The following is a 23,838-nucleotide window of genomic DNA, read 5'->3' as shown; positions in this document are numbered from 1 at the left end:
GAGAGAGAGAGAGACAGAGAGAGAGAGACAATCTACCTGCTGATTGGATCTCTATCTGCTGATTGGATCTCTACCTGCTGATTGGATCTCTACCTGCTGATTGGATCTCTACCTGCTGATTGGATCTCTACCTGCTGATTGGATCTCTATCTGCTGATTGGATCTCTGTCTTGTGATAGGATCTCTATCTGCTGATTGGATCTCTACCTGCTGATTGGATCTCTATCTGCTGATTGGATCTCTATCTGCTGATAGGATCTCTACCTGCTGATTGGATCTCTATCTGCTGATTGGATCTCTACCTGCTGATTGGATCTCTACCTGCTGATTGGATCTCTACCTGCTGATTGGATCTCTACCTGCTGATTGGATCTCTATCTGCTGATAGGATCTCTATCTGCTGATTGGATCTCTACCTGCTGATTGGATCTCTATCTGCTGATTGGATCTCTACCTGCTGATTGGATCTCTACCTGCTGATTGGATCTCTACCTGCTGATTGGATCTCTATCTGCTGATTGGATCTCTATCTTGTGATAGGATCTCTACCTGCTGATTGGATCTCTACCTGCTGATTGGATCTCTACCTGCTGATTGGATCTCTATCTGCTGATTGGATCTCTATCTTGTGATAGGATCTCTACCTGCTGATTGGATCTCTATCTGCTGATTGGATCTCTACCTGCTGATTGGATCTCTATCTGCTGATTGGATCTCTATCTGCTGATAGGATCTCTACCTGCTGATTGGATCTCTATCTGCTGATTGGATCTCTACCTGCTGATTGGATCTCTACCTGCTGATTGGATCTCTACCTGCTGATTGGATCTCTATCTGCTGATTGAATCTCTACCTACTGATTGGACAACGTCCTGAAGCGTGAGGACACCAGGCTGCAGCTCCAGACCAGTTTTCATTGATCTAAACGATGAAACAAAGCGCTGCAGCGTCACTCACTGACTAACGGCCCCGCGGGCGAACTCTTCCTCATGCACGCTGACAAGTAACGGAGCAGACACATGTCACACGGGTCACAGAGGACGTCATGTGACTGTGGAGCAGGTCAGGAGGAAAACAGAAAGTTAGTCCTTCAACTTCCTCTGACAGAGACTCAGACACCAACAACAACAACATGTTATTCTCAGGTCACAAGTAATCAGTGTGTGTGTGTGTGTGTGTGTGTGTGTGTGTGTGTGTGTGTGTGTGTGTGTGTGTGTGTGTGTGTGTGTGTGTGTGCATATTAACTAATTAACGTTAGCGGAAAGTTTTACTCTGCATTCCGTTTTCCTGACACCTCTCAAAACAGCAAACGCTGTTGGCTATGCAAGGATTTCTGTTTCCCTCAGCCCCTCCCCCCTCCACACACACACACACACACACACACACACACACACACACACACACACACACACACACACACAGACAGCACGGAGCAGATGATTGGTTCACTGCTGGCCCCGGCTGCTGTTTATTGGTTGTTTAAATCCTGTGTGAAGATTGGAGTCAAAGTTGAGGTGTTCCTCTACGTTAAGATAAACAGGAGAGTCCTTCATACTGAAGCTGCAGGGAAAACACATCATGCTAACTTGAGGGATCTGAAGGATCTGAGGGATCACACACACACACACACACACACACACACACACACACACACACACGTCAGCTCCACACGCTGAGTGGAGCTGAGGGCTTGCCATGTGTTGGTGGACATGATGTGGGTCACACCTTCTACTCTGCAGCGATACAGAAGTGGAGGATGGATAGAAGAGATCCACAAGTTTCCACTTCAGTCAAATATTCAAATCATCAGTGTTGACTCACTTTCACTGAGTCATCCTGTAGCTGCAGAGGCGGAGCTACACCTGACTTATGAGCTGGAAATGTCTATTAACAATGCAAAAGAAAGGATCATGAGTCAATGTCTTTGTTTAGTTTAATTCTTCTTGCAAGTAGAAGGAACAAAGCTTCAGAGTGTCACTACACTCTGAAGGAAAGTAATCACAATATGCTTCACAGAAAAACCTTCATGCCTATATAAGGAGTGCAGATACAGTCAAGACATTTCAACACGTCGCTCAACAGTAACGTCAAGGAAACTTCAAGTCTGAGTATCTTTGATATTTAGCTATCTGTAAGAAACCTTCATCCTTAAAGACAAATCAAGAATATTAAATTATTGTTGCATTTCTCAAACGAGCTGTAAGTAAAATGTGTCCTCATTACACTTATAAACTAACACGTGAACGAGCGGCTACAGGGTAACTTGAAACACGTCAACGAGCGGCTACAGGGTAACTTGAAACACGTCAGCGAGCGGCTACAGGGTAACTTGAAACACGTCAACGAGCGGCTACAGGGTAACTTGAAACACGTCAACGAGCAGCTACAGGGTAACTTGAAACACGTCAGTGAGCAGCTACAGGGTAACTTGAAACACGTCAACGAGCGGCTACAGGGTAACTTGAAACACGTCAGCGGGCAGCTACAGGGTAACTTGAAACACGTCAGCGGGCAGCTACAGGGTAACTTGAAACACGTCAACGAGCGGCTACAGGGTAACTTGAAACACGTCAACGAGCAGCTACAGGGTAACTTGTAACACGTCAGCGGGCAGCTACAGGGTAACTTGAAACACGTCAACGAGCGGCTACAGGGTAACTTGAAACACGTCAACGAGCAGCTACAGGGTAACTTGTAACACGTCAACGAGCAGCTACAGGGTAACTTGTAACACGTCAACAAGCAGCTACAGGGTTAGCTACAGGGTAACTTGAAACACGTCAGCGAGCAGCTACAGGGTAACTTGAAACACGTCAACGAGCGGCTACAGGGTAACTTGAAACACGTCAACGAGCAGCTACAGGGTAACTTGAAACACGTCAACGAGCGGCTACAGGGTAACTTGAAACACGTCAGCGGGCAGCTACAGGGTAACTTGAAACACGTCAACGAGCAGCTACAGGGTAACTTGAAACACGTCAACGAGCGGCTACAGGGTAACTTGAAACACGTCAACGAGCAGCTACAGGGTAACTTGAAACACGTCAACGAGCGGCTACAGGGTAACTTGAAACACGTCAGCGGGCAGCTACAGGGTAACTTGAAACACGTCAGCGGGCGGCTACAGGGTAACTTGTAACACGTCAGCGGGCGGCTACAGGGTAACTTGAAACACGTCAGCGAGCAGCTACAGGGTAACTTGTAACACGTTAGCGAGCGGCTACAGGGTAACTTGAAACACGTCAGCGGGCAGCTACAGGGTAACTTGAAACACGTCAGCGGGCAGCTACAGGGTAACTTGAAACACGTCAGCGAGCAGTTACAGGGTAACTTGAAACACGTCAGCGAGCAGCTACAGGGTAACTTGTAACACGTTAGCGAGCAGTTACAGGGTAACTTGAAACACGTCAGCGAGCAGTTACAGGGTAACTTGAAACACGTCAGCGAGCAGCTACAGGGTAACTTGTAACACGTTAGCGAGCAGTTACAGGGTAACTTGAAACACGTCAGCGAGCAGCTACAGGGTAACTTGAAACACGTCAGCGAGCAGCTACAGGGTAACTTGTAACACGTTAGCGAGCGGCTACAGGATAACTTGAAACACGTCAGCGAGCAGCTACAGGATAACTTGTAACACGTTAGGGGTTAGGGACTCACTGTCGTTGTGAATGTCAAATAAATAAACGTTGGATTTCATCTCTCCGTCTCACAGAAAGATTGAATATAACAGCTGACAGATGTTTGAGTCATCATCACAGACGACCTACAGAGGGCAAGCACACACACACACACACACACACACACACACACACACACACACACTACAGCTCTGTATCAGCCTTGGCACAGCCTGAAAACCCTCCCTGACATCCAGAGAGTGTGTGTGTGTGTGTGTGTGTGTGTGTGTGTGTGTGTGTGTGTGTGTGTGTGAGTGTGTGAGTGTGTGTGTGTGTGTGTGTGTGTGTGTGTGTGTGTGTGTGTGTGTGTGTGTGTGTGTGTGTGTGTAAACATACCAACTGCCAGGTTGGCGATGAAAAAGTTGGTGACAGTGCGAAGCGTCTTGAAGCGGTAGATGACGTATATGACCAGAGAATTACCCAGAACCCCCAGCACGATGATGGTGCTGTAAGCCAGAATCAACACGACCTGCAGAGAGAACAACAGCTGGATTATACATATATATACTTTATTAACCCCTGAGGGACACTCAGGTTGACACTCTGTTTCTGAGAGACCGGGGGGGGGGGGGGGGCACACCAGCAGTTGGGGGTTCAGGGCCTTGTTCAAGGGCACCTCAACAGTACTTGGGAAGTGACCTGGTATCTTACCAGATACCAGACCAACCATCCGGTTCCCTACAGACTGAGCTTCTTCTGCTGAATAAGAAATATTTCATATATATTAGGAGGAGTGCAGGCTGAATAAGACATTTATACTTTTTACTTGAAGTGATGTGAACTGTAGAGGTCCACTGTGGAGATTACTTTAAAACGTTTTATAGTTCCCTGCAGAGATTGAGATTTTCTTTTGTTCACACAGAAACACTAAACTTTCGTGCAAAAGCTACAAATTAAAAAACATCTTACTGTACAGAAGAGAGTCAGACATGACTAATCAATCATCCTAGATCTGACTTTCATACTGGTTTCCAGTCTCTTTCTTTAGCTCCCGTCTGGATATATCTACCTGAACACTCAGCAGTTTAATGGGGTCCTCTGGAAAATCCACCCCCTCAGACACCAACGTAGGCAATGCTGGTGGATCTGCACCGGCTATCTGTTCGAAGTCCTGGAACACAAGTTTTCCGGGGTCATCATCGGGCAGGAAGTCGTCCCGTGTGGCGTTGAGTGCCTCCATGTCCGTTCATAAGTGTCCAGCTATCACAGGCATTTTACTGAAGGATGCACACATAGCCTGTGGGACAACAGAGAAACATGGACATAAACGATAACAGCACAGACAGGGTGCAGTCCTCCTCAGGGCCTCTAGGGGGCTTTATCCCTCTCAGTGGTGTTTTCTTAAATGTCTGATTAGGAAAGCCTGTCTTTAGCGATAAGTTACCGTATAATTCGATGTGTACGACACACTTCAAGTCCTATTTTTTCTTCTTAAAGTTGACAGCATCCGTTCTACTGGTGTGACCAAAATACCAGTACAAAATACTGAGGCACAAACCGTCATCACCACGACAACAGCCGCCACCTTTACCCCTCGTTGTGTTTTGCAAGCTGTGCTGGGAAATACAGTGACGCTGACCTCCGTCATGAGGTCATAATGGTTAATTTAAATCAAAGTGTGGTATACTGTTCAGTAAATAAAGCTTGTGGAGTCCTGGTTTAATGAAACACTCGTCAATTTAAGACAACAGGTGAACAGAGCCTGTACATCACATCTTTCCCTGCAGGCTGTAGCTAGTAGGAGTGCAAACGCCACAAAGTGAAAACAGATGCTACTAACGTTTTTTAATTCAATGTCTAAACTTTGTGTTGAAACCTTCTTCTTAGAAAGGAAAACAAAACACTGAATAAAGCAAATTACAATATAAAAAGGGAGAAACTTGGTCTGTTTGGAGAAATATATCATTTTTTAGACTCGACTTTTTTACCCTTCTTGTGAGTTCTTCCACATTTAAAGAGCCGCCATCCTCCTCCCAAACAGACTGTTAAAGCGCCGCGGAGAGCAAAGTGCATCCTTAGACCTGGTGATGTGGAACAGCAGATGGTGGTTGCACTGGGCAGCTCCCTTAAATATTCATACAGGAACTTGAAGAAAACCTTTTATGAACTCGGCTTATTCAAACCACGCTGCCAGATTTCAAGTCTGAGAAGGTAACAGAACTATCGCTGTACTTTGTCTTTTTCTCATGATATGTTCTATTTAAAGCTCATGTGTGGAACTTTAGCTCTCTGGAAATTAAAAATGTAAACAAGGAAGTTCAAAAAGATGATTTAATAAAGGAGAAATAAGTTACAGGTTTTTTCCTGAGTTCTGTAAAACACACACATATACCTGTTTATGATACTTTAAGGGAATACCTGTTTCTCCGTGCACTTGTGGGCCCAAGCCTCTTGGTCAACTGGAATACTTCAGAAACCGAATCACTTTGTGAACACTAACATTACATCTTATTAAAATAAGATATGCCATGCTTATATGTTAATGAAGACAACTTTACTCCAAGTGGCCAGCCTTAGTACTGCAGCATAAATCCTCTGTAGCTGGAGAAACACCATATATAGCAGTGGTACAAATAACCCATCTGTTGAACTGGTTTGCCTGAGAAGCCATGAAGGAACAATCATTCCCCACAGAGACTTCTGATGATTACTGTTATAATCTCTTCAACATTTAGCTTTTAAGACCGGCAATCAAAACTGATTCTCAGAGTCTCTTATCTTGTCTGGAAACAGATAATCTTTATGCTATGACTAACCGATCACAGCAACAACAACAACAACCTTTATATTTTCATTATTTTGTCCCTAAATACTCCAAACACACTGGCTTTGTAATCCCTTCCCATGTCTTTTTGTTGGCTTTAAGAGCCGGACATGCTCCCAACGTCTTGTCTCCAAAGGACTGAGTTAGTAATTAACAACAGGATGCTGGGTTCATGTTCTTTCACAGTCCTACTTCCTGTAAAAAAAAAAGAAACACAGTTTATAAATTCCAATTCAAGCTGCAAAGAAAGACAGAACATACAAATCTTCAAGTGTAAATCTATTTTCAAATGTTCTTTAAACTATTTTTCAATAATTTTTATAATCCCCTTTTCATAAAAACTGCAACACATAATTAAAATACACTTTGATACACACAGCAACGGGGGAGCAACTTTTCATCAAAGTCAAAAAAGGCGTCAACCGAGAAGCAACAACTTCATCCCACTATTCTGAGTATCTGTTTCAGCTGTACATTAAAGACTCACTGTGAAACTCTCAAGTTCACAGGGGAAAGAGTGGCACACATGTTGTAGTTTCTCAACACACACACACACACACACACACACACACACACACACACACATACTGCTATGACCTGTCAGTTTAACATCTCCTTATCGGAGGAGGTCAGTCTTTGGGGGAAACTTTAACATACACAAACTCTGATGTATGTGCAGGTATACTGCCATGGAAACAAACACACGTCTTTATGAACTCACCTGAGAATAAACACAAACACACACACACAATGCAGTGAGCTGATTCAAAGAGCATGTTGCCTGAGGGTGTTCAGCTCCCTCCTGCTCTCGCTGACAGGAGCAGCGCGACTCTGACTCACACTCGCTACGAGACACATGCTGCAGTCAGACTCATCTCACACCAGGTCTGAGGTTTTATTAGCTTACAGAACCGACTGTCACAGGGAGGTGGAAGGTCAGGGATGGACACAGACTCATGTTCCTGAAGATTTCTGCTTTTAAATTAAAACTATAAGCATAATAAATCAAACTGTTTGACACAACAGGTTCAAGTGGGAGCCTGACATAGAAATGATCACTCAGATGTTTACGGAGAGAAAAAGCTGCTTTAGGTTCCCAGAAAAAGACCAATCGCCCCAAACCTAAAATAAACTCAGGTCAGATGTTCAGGACATAAAGAAGAGTATCAGAGAATCTATAATAGATGTTCAGGACATAAAGAAGAGTATCAGAGAATCTATAATAGATGTTCAGGACATAAAGAAGAGTATCAGAGAATCTATAATAGATGTTCAGGACATAAAGAAGAATATCATCAGAGAATCTATAATAGATTGTTATAAGTTCAAATGGACTACAGGAGAAAATACATTTTAAGCATCAGTTTGCACAGCTGACTTTACAGCAGTTTCTGTGGAATTCTTGACAGAATAATGTGTTTCACTTTAAGAATGTTTAAATACATAATTATCAGACTTCATGAAATTGGCAGCTAGTGTGTTTCTTCTATCTTAATGGAGAAGTGAAGGCAGAGACTCTGAATTTGCTTTGTCTTTTGCTCATTTAATCAAAATGAGACAGAACGTCTCATGTTCGCTTGTGTTCTGAGGAAGGGGCTGTGATTTTCTTTTCTAATGAAAGACAGAGAACATTACCACAAGTGGAACAAATTAAATGACATTTTCTCACATGTTAACAACATCAATACCAGGGAAGCAGCGATGCATCAGTTCAACATCGGCCTCCGTAGACAGATATCGGCACATAATGTGGCATTAACCGACCTCAGTACGTGATGTTTATCTGTTGAGCCAAATCAGTTTAATGCTGACATCTGCTGAAAATGTTGCATTGTGGGAGTCTGACACCAACAGAAGTCATGAAACAAAGATGGGAATCGTCCCTAATTTTCCCAATCGGCGAGTCTCTATTCAATTCTGCACTTTTTCTTTATATTGCTTATTTATTAAAACTCTCAATACTTATTGTTGTATTTTTTATTTCTATTAATATTTCTACAGTTTCTTCTGCGTCATTATGTATAACAACAGCTGTATACTGATTCCAGGGTTCTGTCATTATTCTGAAAGATTTAGCCAAAAAGCAACCAGTTAGGATATGAACGTATAGCCCCAACCAAGTGCCACATTCCTTGCTCCTCAGTGGGATGTTGGAGATGTATGGCAAAACTTTTCAAGCAGGCCAGCTTAAAGAAATATCTGGGTCCCTGTAAGTCCACACATGTCAATAGTGTCCTTACAGACGTGTTGGATCAGTTAGTTTGTAGTAAGTAGTTGCAGTGTTAGCCTCCTCGTTAACATTTCCTCCTCTGCCTGGATCCAATTAACCTTTAGCGGTTATTGAAAAAAGTTTGCTTACAAGTTATTGTTGGGGTCAAATGCCTCATTTCTTTTTGGTATCCTGACACTGTGCAGGTGTGTGTTCATGCCATTTTAAGAAGAGGGGGTTTACCTATTTAAAGCAGAAATATTAGTTTGAATTGGTTATAAATGCTAATATTTATCATAGACTAAGCTTAACCCAACCCTAATGGGTCCAGAAAGCTAACCCTCCTAACCCCCCTCAAAGGCGGTCTTGTCTGCAAGCATGCTAGCTCTTGCACTCATCTTGCCCCGGGCTTTGGAGCACCATGCAGATGATAATCACCTTGTTTTCCACCCTTTTATAAGCTTCAGAACTTTAGAGCAAGGTTTAATAAAAGCCTCTTCCAGAAGGCAAGTAGAAGGGGCAAAGTGCTTTTGGGGGTTAGCATGCATTATGTGGCAGACTCAGAAGTAGTCAATGCATGGCTTTGCTGCTTTGTCAAATTAAATTCATCCCTTGCTGGAGACTTGATGAGAAAGTGTCAGTATTTTTGCAGAATACTCTTAAGTGCGAAAAAAAGATGAGAAACATGCCGACTCTATGAATAGAAATGGGAAAACAAATGGTTAACTGTATCAGCCTCACTTCACTCAAGTTTTCTTCACTACTCATCCACTTATTTGGGCAAATTCACTAATGTAATGGATTAGGCTCACATCACCAAGAGACATCGCCTCAACTCATTAAGTGGTCTAAATGTATTGTGTGGAGCACTGAAAAAGAAATGTGTTTACTGCTTGTCATAGGCATCACACAAATGTGTCTATGTTCTTGATGAAGAATTGCTGCAAACCCCTGATGTAAGCTTAAAATAAAAAAAACAGATTCTGAAACATATGGCATCAAATAGACGCAAAAGTAATTAAAAAGAGAAGCGTAGCAGCCACCACACTGCTGCCAGTTCTCTAGGTTATCTCAGTCAATGCTGTGATGATGGATTTACTTCACAAATTAGGCAGCATCATTTGTAAAAAAGATGACAGCTGCTCCTGCCTGCACATAATGACTGCTGCTCTTAAAATAAACAGCCACAATGTTTTAAAGAAAACCACCCCATCTGACACATAGTTGTGGAACATTTCCTGCTTTTATTCAACACAGAGACAAATGGTGACAAATTAGGACCATGCATGACATGGACTGATTAGATACTTAAAGATCTGTTGTCTCACGGCAACCAAACAAGCCAGCTCCAAAACTTTGTTCTCAACTTTCTTTTCACTGAAGAGCGAGGAAGCTCATTTGATGCCAGTGGAGTATTCTTCCTCTGGTGTCGTTTTAAAAGTGAGGGTACAAACCATCATCACAACATTAGACTGTATCTTCCTCTTCTCTTTGCTGCTGCAGACAGTTATGTTGCATCAGGGAACAGTTAAACAAAGGATGTTTTCATGCTGCAGTTCTGAGCTCAACTTCTTGAAAATAACTAAATCATTTCCCACACAGATTTAGATTTCAATGTCACCAGGCGATAATGGCCCCGTGCAAGCACTGGGTAAATGCACTGGACAAATTAAACTGAGGTTTGTTTCTTTTAGCTTAGGAGGAGAGGTTAAAGGTCAGTATGCAGCGTCAGTCATTACTGTTGAACTCCAGTAACCAGACAGGAAGACTGGTTGTAGTCATAGACTCAGACCTGAATTTTGAAAGCCACATTAAAGCATCAACCTGTAACTCCTCCTCCTCCTTCAATCGTTTCAAAGTCGATCTATTAGAACAATAACCTCCAACATGGCGTCTCTCTCATGACGTCCACAGAGCGCCACGCTCGTCTGTTTTCAGCACGATGTAACTCTGTCAGCGGGTCGAGGTCATCTTTACGGCGCTCGTTCACACAGCAGCCTTCAGATACAAAGCAGACAGTTAGCCCGTCTCTGTACTGTTTGATACAACGAGAGAGAGAGAGAGAGTGGGCGAGCGAGGAAATTTACTTCATAAACCAGTCACTGAAAAAGTGGGCGGCCCCTGTTGAGCTCTATTGCAGTCTGCAGAGACATTTTTTAAGTTTATTTCTTCATTCTCTTTTCACTGACTTGATGATGATTTGATTTTGGTGTCATGGCCAGCTGACAAGACTCCATTATTAATACAAAGAGACCAAAATACACACTTTATAATAATAATACTCATGGAATAAACCATCCTAAAGTTTCTTCCAGGCTTTAGAGACAAAAGTGACAGACTGATAAACAGCTCTTACTGGTTTTGTAAGCTGATAGAACACGTGACGTGTGTTAATGAACAGATCACGGCATTCAGAGGTCTGAAACCTTTGAGCTGAATCTACAAGCTGTTTATAAAAACGTACAGTATTCACAAACCTGCATAGAAACAATACAATTCAATAATATTTTAAAGTAGAGCTCCTGAAAGGAGGCTGAAATGAATTCCCTCCAACACTTAGTCCTTCTTGTCATGTCTGTGGTTTAATGTTCTTTGGCTTTAAGGCGAGAACATCTGCTCGCCTCACTTTCATCATTTCTTTAGGAGCCTGTTTTCTGACTGTGCACTCAGTGTGTTTCCTCCACTTGCTGCTTTTGTAGTTCTTAAAGTGGAATAAATATCACGTCCAACTAAACCTCTAATTGACTTTCTGTTATCGTCTAAACTCAATCAGATCTTTTCAGGAATTAAACAGGAAGCTAATCCCCTCCAAGACGAACATCAAACTCTGTAAGTGTAAATGTTTGTGCTGCAGAAGCTCAGTCAAAGAACACTTTGATTATTTGTTCAGGCATGGCCGAGTGATCAGCTCAGTCAAATCAAAGAGAGTCCATCAAAGACCCGACCTGGAAACACATTCAGACTGAAGGTTTAATCCATGCAGAGCAAACAGAGTGTGCTCAACTCTTTAATTGAATCATATTATATAAATCTCAGATGTGCTTGAACCCATCTGAAGGCGAGGTTAATAAAGCTTTCTTCTCTCGGCTGCCATTGTTCTCAGTTTCCGGTGCTTTCTTTTGAGGCTGTGCAGAGCACAAATCCTTTTTGTCAGGGTTCAAGCAGCCTTTCAGTTTGAACGTTTTCAGAACAAAGCGAAGGTTTAGAGGCGGGCAGAAAGGTGATGAGAGCGATAAGGACGAGTTTAGACTCTGAGAGAGTCAGTCACACAGCAGCTGTTTTCATTTTAGAGTTCTTATCGTTGGTAATATACAACCAATATACCATCACTGGATGACTTTCATACTGCAGAAAACACAATATTAAGTCAAGTTTGAATCTCATGGATCGTCTTTAATGATAATTTATGAGGATCAGGATCAGACCGAGCGAAGCCTCAGTGAGGCTTGGTGCACTTGTTGTAAATTTAAATCATGAAGCCGGTCGAGCAAAGTCAGAAGCATATGATAAATGACCAACAGAAACAATAAGCCCTCGTGGTATTTTAGATGAGACCTATTTTATTCATGCCCAGCTGGTGCACTCGTCTCCTGTGCTCTCATGGGACTGAGAGGCTGTGGACAAACATGAGCATCCCTCGGTTCAGTGACTGATTAACTGACCAAATGACTTGTTAATTCAGTGGTGAATTGATTGTTCTAATTAACTATCTTATTGACTCCGGCTGCTGCATTAGAAGAGGACAGCATGTCCACAAAAGCTGCACATTCTCAGCTGACCGAGCTATAAATCGAACAGACGTCTCTCTGATTTGATTACAGAGCTCCAATCATTCACAGACGTGGGCCAAACAAAGACGTTTCACTTAATGGAGCCATAAAAACCAATGTTTACTGATTCAGTGCACGAGCTGGACACAGTGTGTTGTACCTGCACAGGACTGTAAATCAAGCATTGTTTAACTAAGTCAGTTCATCATGGAGCAATTAATAATATCTGCCGGAGACAGGAAGAAGTCCTCCTGCTTTCTATTAAGAGCATTATTACTCCATACAGCATGATTCACCTCAGCATACAAAGAAAATGAGTCTACGAGGAAATGAGCCTTCTTCCCCCTTGATTAATTACTCCTGTAAAACATTCCCTGATGGGTTAATGATGACTTTTCATAAGCCTTCTTCAGTACAGTGTTATGTTCATTTAGTCAACAATGGTCCCATTTAGAGCTTAAAGCAGGAAAGCAAGACATGCCATTGGGCGCTGCTAACCGCGATTATCACCTGTAACCACCATGAGCCGCTTTGTGACGTCACGTTGGCTTTGTGACGTCACGTTGGCTTTGTGTACTTCTTCTTTGAGCCTCCTTAATAAGTCATCACAACTCATGAGAAGTTCAGTAACACAGGGCTCTGAAATCCTGCTGCGCACATTCACTTTTCTTAAACTGCTGTTCAGCGGTGTGGTTCCCCGCTTATTACTGCTCTAGTGGGATTACTTCCTACGGTATCTGAGTGTAGTGGATTCTCAAAAAATATACAGTGTCAAATGTTTTTATATGGATATGGTCCAATTCTTAAATGTATACAACAATAGGGCATAAATCCCCCCCCTGCTGAGCTGTTCAGAGTCTCTGTGAGCTCTCTGGACCTCAGCAGGAAGCTTCAGCAGGAAGCTTCCGCCTGCAGCGCCGTATCAAACATGCCCGATTTGTCCGTCTGCAGTGTGGTGGAAGAGGAACTGGAGCAAGGAGAAAAGAGTCGGACGAAGGGGACAACAGCTCTGTCATCCTGCAGCCCAAAGCGCTAAACACAGGAAGTCACATCACACGGGGGAAGGGCCAATTTCTTTTACCAGCGAGTGTGAAATGAAAGAGTCTGAGCCGAATCCAACATCCAGGACACAATCATATTTAAGGTCAATCTTTCTTTTTGAGTGAGCAGCTCTGTTTAAGATTGATGCCCGCGTATAGAGAAGGTGGTAGCTGCCCAGTTTTCTATTAAACACTCAGACGCCTCCATGGACCAATCAGGAGCAGAGCCTGTTGTCCAAGGTCATGTAGGTGAGTGAGTCGATGTCTCTAATTCACCTTTTTGTCAACTCAGTTTAGAGAGAGAATCAATCAACAATGAAGCAGAGATCTGCTCATTAAAAGCAGCTCTAACGGGGTCTGTCAGGCTGCTGGACCCGAGGCCTTCAGTGCACCTCGGTTCAGCACAGAGGGCCACTGATGAAAGAAGAAAACACACAGAGATGTAAGCTATTTCATCACTGAAGCAATGAAAACATGAAAGAGTAACTTTCATGTTGAGTCCTGACTCTGAAAGACTTCTGGTCTCATTTAGGCAACGTGTTTAAAGAAAGGGATAACAGCAGTCGTGAAACATCAACACTGAGCAGACTCTATGTCTCATACACATTATCAGGCAGCAGTAGGTAACACATTCTGAACCTCAGCTTTGGACAGTGAGCAGAAAAAGTACCACAAAATACAGAAATACTACAAGCTACTCCACAAAGATATTATGTATTGTTTTACTTTAACCCTTTTTAGGCCAGATTAGTTCAAGCAAAACAAAAATCCAGAAAAAATTAAAAATCATCAGCTGCATATGGAAAGTTTGGATTCAAGACTTCTCACTAAGGATTTAAAAACAATCAGAGAAACTAAACTAAACCATCAAAAACAACTAAAAGACGCTGTAGTTGACATGCCAGGCTGAGGTCAGGTGAGATATGTAAACCCTCCAGCGAACACATTGGACAAGCCCGGAAAACCTCCAAAGGAAGGCACCCAGCAAGGACCCTGATCAGATCCCTGAACCACCTGAACTGGTTCCTTTGATGAAAAGAAGTAGCAGCTCCACTCTGAGCTCCAAATGTTTGACCTCCTCGTCTTATCTGTGGCCGAGCCCGGTCCCCTGTGGAGGAAAGTCATTGTGGCTGCTTGAATCCTCTTGATCTTATTTTTGGATCACAGAGTTCAGGACTACAGGTGAAGGGGAGAGCTGAGGCCGAGGGGAACACAGAGCTGAGGATCTCTGTTGATCTTACATTGTTTACCTTTGAAATAAATCGTGTTGAAGGTAAAATTCTGTTTAAATCTGGACTGATATAATAATAAAACCAGATAACGCTGACAGCTCATCATGGTAAATCTTTCTCAGAGCAACACGACAGAACACAAAATATTACTTCAGTGTGTAAATTTGTGCTGATCTGTGACTTACATGGCAAATTAAGTGCATCGAGGAGAGCTGCAGAGAGCAGGAGGTGCTATAAATTTAATCAGAGAGGAGAGCAGGGGACCCTGAAGGCAGCACGCCATGAGTCTCTGAATTACAGTTTTACTAGAATAACTAAATGAGACACATCTGTTCTGAACACATGATGTGATAAAAGAGACTTGAGACCTTGGAATGTGTTCATGAATATTAACCTGACCTTTCATCCATGTAGAGGTCATGTGCAATCTTCATGGAGCAGTACTGGTGCTCCTCCCCGATCAGCTCACTCTCCCTCCATGTTTTAATCAGACAAATGTGAGAAAATGGGGGGCTTCATCCTCTAAACTAAAACTATCAAATATTAGCATTACACCCCAAAACTGCTTGATTCATTTATTTAAAAGGACTCTTCAAACATGTTGTGTCCTCGTTAAAGATGGCCGACAGAGCGTAATTAGAGAGAGAAATAAATGTAGAGAGACAGGAATATAAAACCAACAGAAGAAGAGAGTTCAGACTGGTGAAACAGGAAGTGGAGCAGCAGCCTCCAGAGTTTCACAGAGCTGCACATTAAACTTTGAAACATTTCTCTGCAGATTAACAATTAATCCACACACAGCTCAGAACTACTGGTACACCCTCTTAAGAGACCTGTTCATCCCTCCTCTGGAATCACACAGTCCTCTACAACCCGTCTTCGTTGGTCACCCATTGCTCCAGTTCTGGCTTCACTAGCCTGACTACCTGTTATAAACAGAACTTTAAAAACGTTGTATAAAGCGCTGCATGGCCCGACACCTGAACACTGTCGGGGTCGACCTCATCAGCAGCTTCTTTTAGGTCCTCGCTCTCGATGGGAAACCAGAGGGGAGCGTACTTTCAAAGTAAAAGCTCCCAGACTCTTGGTTGAAGGCTGAAGGTTGTCTTGATTCTCAGCGTGAGAGCTTGTTTTACAGTCAGCAGCAAAAACAATCAGCATACAGCATGAGAAGGACCCTGAGAAGTTCAAGTCAAATGAACAACAAAGACAACCGGTAAAAACAGATGAAACAGCGACACAACTAGTTGTACCAAAGGCGATGGCAGCAGGGACTGATGAGTTCTTTGTCTTGCTCGACTGAAGCAACTTAAACTCTGAAGACAAACGAGGACGGTGATCTGCCAGGATTAACCACGCTGTCTTAATGACCACCTATTCCAATCCGTTTTTACTGATTACTGGTTTTCACCAAATCAATGGAAAGTGTTTAATAACCTGAGGAGTAAATCTGCATCATAATATCTTCACATTTACAGTCACCTTCTCTTTGTCAGCGACTTTAAATACCACATTTGTAAAGTGTGGAAACTCCTGTTCACAAAAACACAGTTTAACATGCTGCTGCAGTTCCCTTCCAGTCTTCACATTTCCTCTGGGTGGAAATCTGTCCCAGAGTGACTGAGGGAGAGGAAGCCAGCAGCTCAGGCTTTTTCTGATTGGGGACTGAGATGTGTGCTCGGTGTGAGGATTAGTGTCAGACTGGTGATTACAGACGGACGGACAAGCTGCTGTCAGGCACAGCACCACCTCCTCTATCGGTTCTGCTTTTCATTTCAAATATATGGCCTCTAAAAGACTGATGGTTGAACATGAAAACACTCGACCATCATGGAGGCTCCTGGTGGGATGCAGTCTTCCAAACAGCTGCTCTTTGTTCATTCTTCTAAAGCTACCTAAAGAAACTGGAACCTGTGGTCCAGAAAAGAGACTGGATCAGACTGTTGTTTTGCATCTCTGGATTAGTTCAGCATCTTTTTGTGGTAGTATTCATATATGGGTTGTTATTTTGTGTATTATTGGAGTTGTTTGTAGACAAACTAGCTACTTTTGCTGTTAATTCAGCCTCGACCTTTCAGGAATAAAAAACATAAAGCTTTTCCTAACCTGATGTCAGTGATAATGAATCCCATTGGCCAGTTTGAAAGAAGTCCAGGGTTATAAAGCCTTTTTATCAGCTCTCAAGACTTTCCAACAGGGTCTCTCAGAGCGGTTCCACAGAGTATAAAACATGGACGTAGTCTCAGACAAATCCCCTGTCTGCCTCTGAAGTGTTGTTACGGAGCCCAACCCTGAAAGTCGCCATATTGGAGATGACTCCACCTAACTTTCCATTATCTAGAACAGACTAAGGGGTGGAGCTGAGGCGGGCCTTAAGCCTCCTGACAAACTGTTAAATCAAGCCCACCTGTCACTCAACTCAGCCACGCCCCATATTACGCCTTTAATGCAAAACTCTAATCATCCATAACCAAAAAGTTATAATGATAGAAATCACCCACCATGGACAGTTCTAAGAATAAAGGAATGAGCTACAGGGATCCAAACCCTTTCTTGTTTCTTGCTGTAAAAATGGACATTTTAAACTGGGACCTAATGGGGATCTGTTGGTTTTTGGAATCAGCCTCTAGTGGACACTCGAGGAACTGCAATCGTTGCTCTCAGGCATTGGCTTGAGGTTTTACATAAATCATCACATTCTGTTTTTACATTCCGACCTTTGAAGATTGAGGGTTGTAAATACTGTTGATTTGAGAAGAAAGATAATGAGGAGTTTAAATTAGAGATGTGAATGACATTAACTCTTTGAACAGCTGAAGTGTGACGCTGCTCGTCTCCTGACACAGAGCCTTCAGTGGAGCATGTTTCCTCAGCGTTTCTCTCTGCTTTATGTGCTCCCAGGGAAAAGGACCAAAATAGAGGTGCTGCAAATGTCAGGGAAGTGAGAAAATGGAGTGATGAATAAATCAGTGCATGGTGATGCAAAGCTAAATGGAGAGAGAGAATGCATTAGAGAGGAGGAGTGAGTTTGGGAGAGGATGCCAGTAAACACGAGAGCATGTCTAATATTGGAAGGATTAGTCGACACAGCCAAACTGACTAAGGACGTTTGGGTTTGTGTGAAAAGAGAGACGTAACTGCGCTCAGCAGAGAAATCCTCTTTCCTCCAATGAAACTCATTCGTCAGGTTCTTTGACTTTAATCCGTCTGCAGCGATAATCTCAAAAGTTCTCCAGGGGAAACACAATAAAAACTTAAAAACAACATTTACCTTTTCTGTAAGGGTGATCGGTTGAAAAACTCGTCAAACAATCAGTTGGACATTTTAAAACAACAAAGTCTGGAACTGACACTTAAGATTTGCATTAGGGCCGTGTCCAAGAGACATTCTCTCTGGGCAGAAATACGCTCGCTGTGCGCTCGGGAGCTCTTGCATGAAACGTTTGTGCTCTGAGAAGAAAAGTGCTGCACGTCCGTCCTGTCTCTATGACAACAGTCTGTTGACAGCGGCTTGTTTTTTGTCCTTCAATTTCAACACAAACGGAGAATGTTTTTCCTCTTACTTTGTCTGGACACGTAGCGAGGAGGATTTGGGAACAAGACACGATTCCTCGAGAAAAAACTATGGGGAATAACGTATATGTTAAAAAGAGCGCTGGTCTGAAAAGTTAAACAATTTTTAGCTTTAAGAGCTCAGAGAAAGAGCCAGAGCACTTTTTGTCCCGGCGTCTGCCTTCTGCTAAAAACGCTCTCTACTCATTGGGAACAAAAGGCGCTGGCCCTGAGAAAAACGCTCTGTGGACACGGAGTCTTAGGCTTCCTCAACATGGATACGATCATCTTCATATATCCACCTGTCACTGTAGGTGGGAACAGTAAAGTTATAAAGACGTCAGATTGACCCTTCTTGTGGTTACAATGAGCTTCTAGTCAAACAGGAGAAAAGGTAAAGTTTGTTTTTTAGTAAAAACATTAAAAACCTCAGAGAGGCAGAATGTAATAGATGAAGATGAAAAGGCCCTCTGTAGTCTAAACCTCATCCCTCTCTGCTCACAGAGTCCAAACATTTTTACAACATTTGTATGTCTAAGATTTAAGATGTCACTTTTATTGATTGAACACATCTCTCTACCCGAGCCCAATCCAGTCTGACTCTCATTTATTCTCACTCATCACAATTGTGTAGTTCATTCTCAGTCTACTGTTGTGTATTTCATAGTGAGAATAATTTACATTTCCTGTTTAAAATAACTAGGTCCAAAGCAGGTCAGTACGAACAGGATAGGTCCAAAGCAGATCAGTACAAGCAGGATAGGTCCAAAGCAGGTCAGTACGAGCAGGATGGGTCCAAAGCAGGTCAGTACAAACTGGATAGGTCCAAAGCAGATCAGTACAAGCAGGATAGGTCCAAAGCAGGTCAGTACGAGCAGGATGGGTCCAAAGCAGGTCAGTACAAACTGGATAGGTCCAAAGCAAGTCAGTACAAGCAGGATAGGTCCAAAGCAGGTCAGTACGAGCAGGATAGGTCCAAAGCAGGTCAGTACAAACTGGATAGGTCCAAAGCAAGTCAGTACGAGCAGGATAGGTCCAAAGCAAGTCAGTACGAGCAGGATGGGTCCAAAGTAGGTCAGTACGAGCAGGATGGGTCCAAAGCAGGTCAGTACAAACTGGATAGGTCCAAAGCAAGTCAGTACAAGCAGGATGGGTCCAAAGCAGGTCAGTACAAACTGGATAGGTCCAAAGCAGGTCAGTACGAGCAGGATGGGTCCAAAGCAGGTCAGTACAAACTGGATAGGTCCAAAGCAAGTCAGTACAAACTGGATAGGTCCAAAACAGGTCAGTACGAGCAGGATGGGTCCAAAGCAGGTCAGTACAAACTGGATAGGTCCAAAGCAAGTCAGTACAAGCAGGATGGGTCCAAAGCAGGTCAGTACGAGCAGGATGGGTCCAAAGCAGGTCAGTACGAGCAGGATAGGTCCAGAGCAGGATAGGTCCAAAACAGGTCAGTAAGAGCAGGATGGGTCCAAAGCAAGTCAGTACAAGCAGGATAGATCCAAAACAGGTCAGTACAAGCAGGATAGATCCAAAACAGGTCAGTAAGAGCAGGATGGGTCCAAAGCAAGTCAGTACAAGCAGGATAGGTCCAAAACAGGTCAGTAAGAGCAGGATGGGTCCAAAGCAAGTCAGTACAAGCAGGATAGGTCCAAAACAGGTCAGTAAGAGCATGTCAGACAGCGGGCAAGACAGGAAGACGCATGGAAGAAAATAAAAGTATAAAAGAGGAACAGCAGGTCTCTGCTCTGCAGCTGTCTGTGATTTGTCGTGTTTCACTGGCAGACCAACTGGCAGTACGTGTCACCAAGATTTACTAGAGCAGAGCTCAGGTGTGATACTGACTTCAACATGTTAATGTCTGAAAAATCCTTGAAACTAAGCTGAGCCTGAAGAGAGTGGAACAAAGCTGGAAACAAACACAGAAATGATGTGTCGTAAAGCATTACATATAGGCCTGATGCACCACTACATCTCGATGCAGCGGTGCATAGCTGCGTTTTTCACAGCTCATTAAACTGTCAACATCCTCCCTGAACAAGAACGCCAATAAGAAGGGACTCTGCAGATATATCATCCTCTACCAATGTGCTGCAGGGGGTTACATGTCCAACCTGTTTAGTGTGCTTCGAATGACTCCTGGTGCATTTGACACGTTAGTTTAGTTTGTTCAAGCTGTTGCTGGGAAAGCTGTCCAGAAAATATGAGATTAAGCATTCATTAACTTATTAATTTAGGACAGTGGAACAGTGATCAAAAAGGACCAAAAGATAGATGAGAGGACAGAACAAGGGAGTAGGTAGAGTAGAAAAGAAAGAAAAGCAATTAAGGAGAGGTAGAGAGATTAAAAAGGATGTAAGGGAAAAGGAGAGGTTAGAAGCTGTGAGAGGAGGGAGAATAGGAGGCGAGCAGGTACAGGATGACAGAAAGTGAAAGAATCAAGGCAGGGAGGTATAAATAACTAAAGCAAGGAGGAATCAAGGAAGGTTTGAGATGGAAGGAAGAAAACAGGGCAGAGAGAAAGAGGAAGCTAGGACAGAAGAAGGTAGAAGACAGGAAGAAGGGAGCAAGGAGAGAAGGTAAGAGGACAAAAAGAAGCAAGGAGGGGAAGAAAAGAGGAGAAGATTAAGTGAGGAAGGAGGGAAAGGGAATTTAGGAGGGTTGTCGAATGCGAGGCCTGTAGCAAGACGAGCAGGAGAGATAAGGAAAGGAAGCAAGGAGGGGATGAGAGAAGAAGAAAGAACAGAAGCTGTTAGAGAAAATGAGGAAGGGAGGGTAGAAAAGGAAGCTTGGTGAATTAGGAAAGAAGAAGGAAGACAGGCCAAAAAAAGAGAGAAGGATGGGAGGGAGGAAGAGGACATTTTAAATTCCTCTACTAAGAAAAAGCTTCACCACTGAATCAAAGCACACAAACGTTTACAGTCTGTGTGTTAGTTTGAATTCTTATGTAGCACAAATACAAATATTAAACCGATGTTTCTCCACATGAATACTAAACTGATTACTATTTCTGTCACCTTTAATCAAGTGTAATATCTGCATGATGGGGGGCATGACTCAACATCTTTAGTCAGGTTTGTTATCTGTTTGTATTTAGCTCTGGAGAGGGAGCAATGAAGCAAAACCAGAGAAAAGCAAGAAAAAAAACACTTACAGATATCTTGTTTTTTTCTTTAAGCTTCCAAGTAAGACCTGTGTCTTCAATATTCATATAAATGAGGTGTGTGTGTGTGTGTGTGTGTGTGTGTGTGTGTGTGTGTGTGTGTGTGTGTGTGTGTGTGTGTGTGTGTGTGTGTGGTAATAGGTTGTTGATAAGGAAATGAACAAGGTAATTTTATGGCGGAGGGATCCAACCATGTCGGCTGAACAAGAACATCAACGTTAATTAATTCCCCTGATGGAGACGGAGGGCGGGGGAGGGGAGGTTAAAGGTGAGCAGCACAGAAAGGGGGATGTTTACAGTATTGTATTCCACACAGAGGAGTCGAACAGATTTGAACATATTATCGGGTACAGTTTTAATTATCTGGTTAGAGTTGAATCACACAGTGTGTGTTCTGCCACCAGGGGGCTCTCAACCAAAACAACAACAAAAGAGGGGGAGGGGATTCATGGGAGTGATACTCTGTCACTTTGATTTACAGATCCATAAAGAAGTTATTAAACCAAACCTCTTGTTCTTTACTCACAAGCGCTGCTTTGCGATATTTGAGAGATTGAGATTCACCGATGGATTGTGAGGATTTTGTTTTGGCCAAGCAAAAATAAAGCAAGCAAAATGAAGTCTTCTTACACTAAGATAAATCTTTACAATTCTAACTTTAGAACATTTAAACTGAATAATAAAAAGAGGGATTAACAGACAATCACAATTTACAGTTTGCAATAATTTCTGTTGTCTTCTGACCTGCTGCTTGGCCCGGTGCCCGTTTCATGACACTTTCACTTTGTTGACAACCTCTGTCCTCTCTCTGATGCGTTATATGTCTGGAAGTCTTTTTATGCAACACGTACTGACCCACATCATGAAGCATCACATCATCGAATGACACCCTGTATGCAAACAGCCAGCGCATCAGACAAAAGGTTTCACAACTTCTCAGAGAGTTACACACAGATCTGCATCCTTAAAAACATCCAACACATTTAGGATGAACTGGGACAGTTAAGATAAATACTTTATACACAGATCACATCTCTGCAGCCCTGCTCTTCATCTGGTACAAAGACTAAAGGTAGAATATGGGAGGTAGCTTTAGAATAATGGTTTAACTATCATCGAGACGTGATGATCAGAGAGGGGGTCAAGCACAAGAAACAGGGAGAACGGTTGCGTTACTAAAACGTGTTCAATGTGATAACAAGCTGACATGTTGATGAAACATTGTTAATTAAACTGTCGGCCTTGATTCATTCTCTCCCCTCATTCAGTCTACCCATATGCTTTGACTCACGCCAACATGCAGAAAAAGTACAGAAATAAAACTACTGCTACAGATGAAATGCTGGGTATGAATAAGACAGTACACAGATTACAGAGGTAAGGGATTATTTAACGAATTACTTTTACGAGTACATGTCCACTTTTTACAAATACCCTTCAATCCAAAGTTTTCTGATTTTCTTCAGTGTTTCTGGCTCACACCAACACAACGTACGTCCACATTCTTAACAATTGTCACCTTAATGCCCTGACTGAATGTGATTTAAATTTGTTGATGTCCAAACCTTCACAAACTTTCTATATATATCCTTACATTTACTAAAAGTCCCAAATCGCCAAACTCATTAGCATTCATTCCAGACCTTCATTAATCCCGATTAATTAATGAATGCTAACAATCCTAAGCATATTGCATGTGTACCGTCCTAAATCAACTCTATTAATACACAGTTTTTAGTATTTGTAAGTGACTTAAAATGATTTTGATCCCCCAATAGGAAGCACAGCACACAGTTGCTGATGGGCTTGTTGTAGCTATGCTAACATAAATGCTAACAATACCACTGACAAAATAAGAGTCCAATCTTAAGGTTTTAGATGTTGTCATCAAAGTCTTTACATCCCACATGTTATATAATATGGTAACTACAGCTATTCAACTTAATGATATAATTAAAAACATCAAATTAAAATCATTCAGTCATTCTACTCTACATTTCCACTGAAAGTCAGATTTGTTGAAAATTTGCTCGATCCCTTTTCACCCTTTTCAGCTCTAAATAAAAAACACAGTGCTAAAGCTTTCAGAGTTTCCACTTCAGGAGCAAAGAGAAGACAAAAACATGTTTACTTGTTTATCCTTAGGGGTGGAGGCAACTGGGGATAGAAACCAACAAATGGGAAATGCTGTTCTTTTTCACAGTTATCATTAGCTGTAAAAGGTTCAGGCTACACGCTCAGAACATCTCACTGCCTGGAAGTTGTACCAAAGCATCACATTCATTAGAGAAGGATTTTTTAGGTTTTTCTTTAAATCCCAGCAGGACTCATGTCTCATCCCATGAAACAGTCTCCAGAGGGTCCAAACCAGAAAGGACACCTCAGTCCAACACGCCTGCCAGCACATGAGTGTGTGTGTGTGTGTTTGCTA

The 23,838-nt window shown here is 42.6% G+C and overlaps 1 protein-coding gene across 1 annotated transcript in view; it reads right to left on the bottom strand.

The window, feature by feature from the left end:
• The window catches only part of npy2rl (neuropeptide Y receptor Y2, like), a 37,281-nt gene that overhangs the window by 3,973 nt on the left and 9,470 nt on the right, over positions 1-23,838 (bottom strand). Inside the window, 2 exon segments of the mRNA XM_065950795.1 lie at positions 4,014-4,146; positions 4,687-4,914. Coding sequence (XP_065806867.1) covers positions 4,014-4,146; positions 4,687-4,857 — 304 coding nt within the window. The 5' untranslated portion in view covers positions 4,858-4,914.

Source organism: Labrus bergylta, chromosome 22 (genome assembly GCF_963930695.1).
Source record: "Labrus bergylta chromosome 22, fLabBer1.1, whole genome shotgun sequence".
Taxonomy (NCBI): Eukaryota; Metazoa; Chordata; class Actinopteri; order Labriformes; family Labridae; genus Labrus; species Labrus bergylta.
This window is presented reverse-complemented; position numbering and strand designations above follow the sequence as displayed.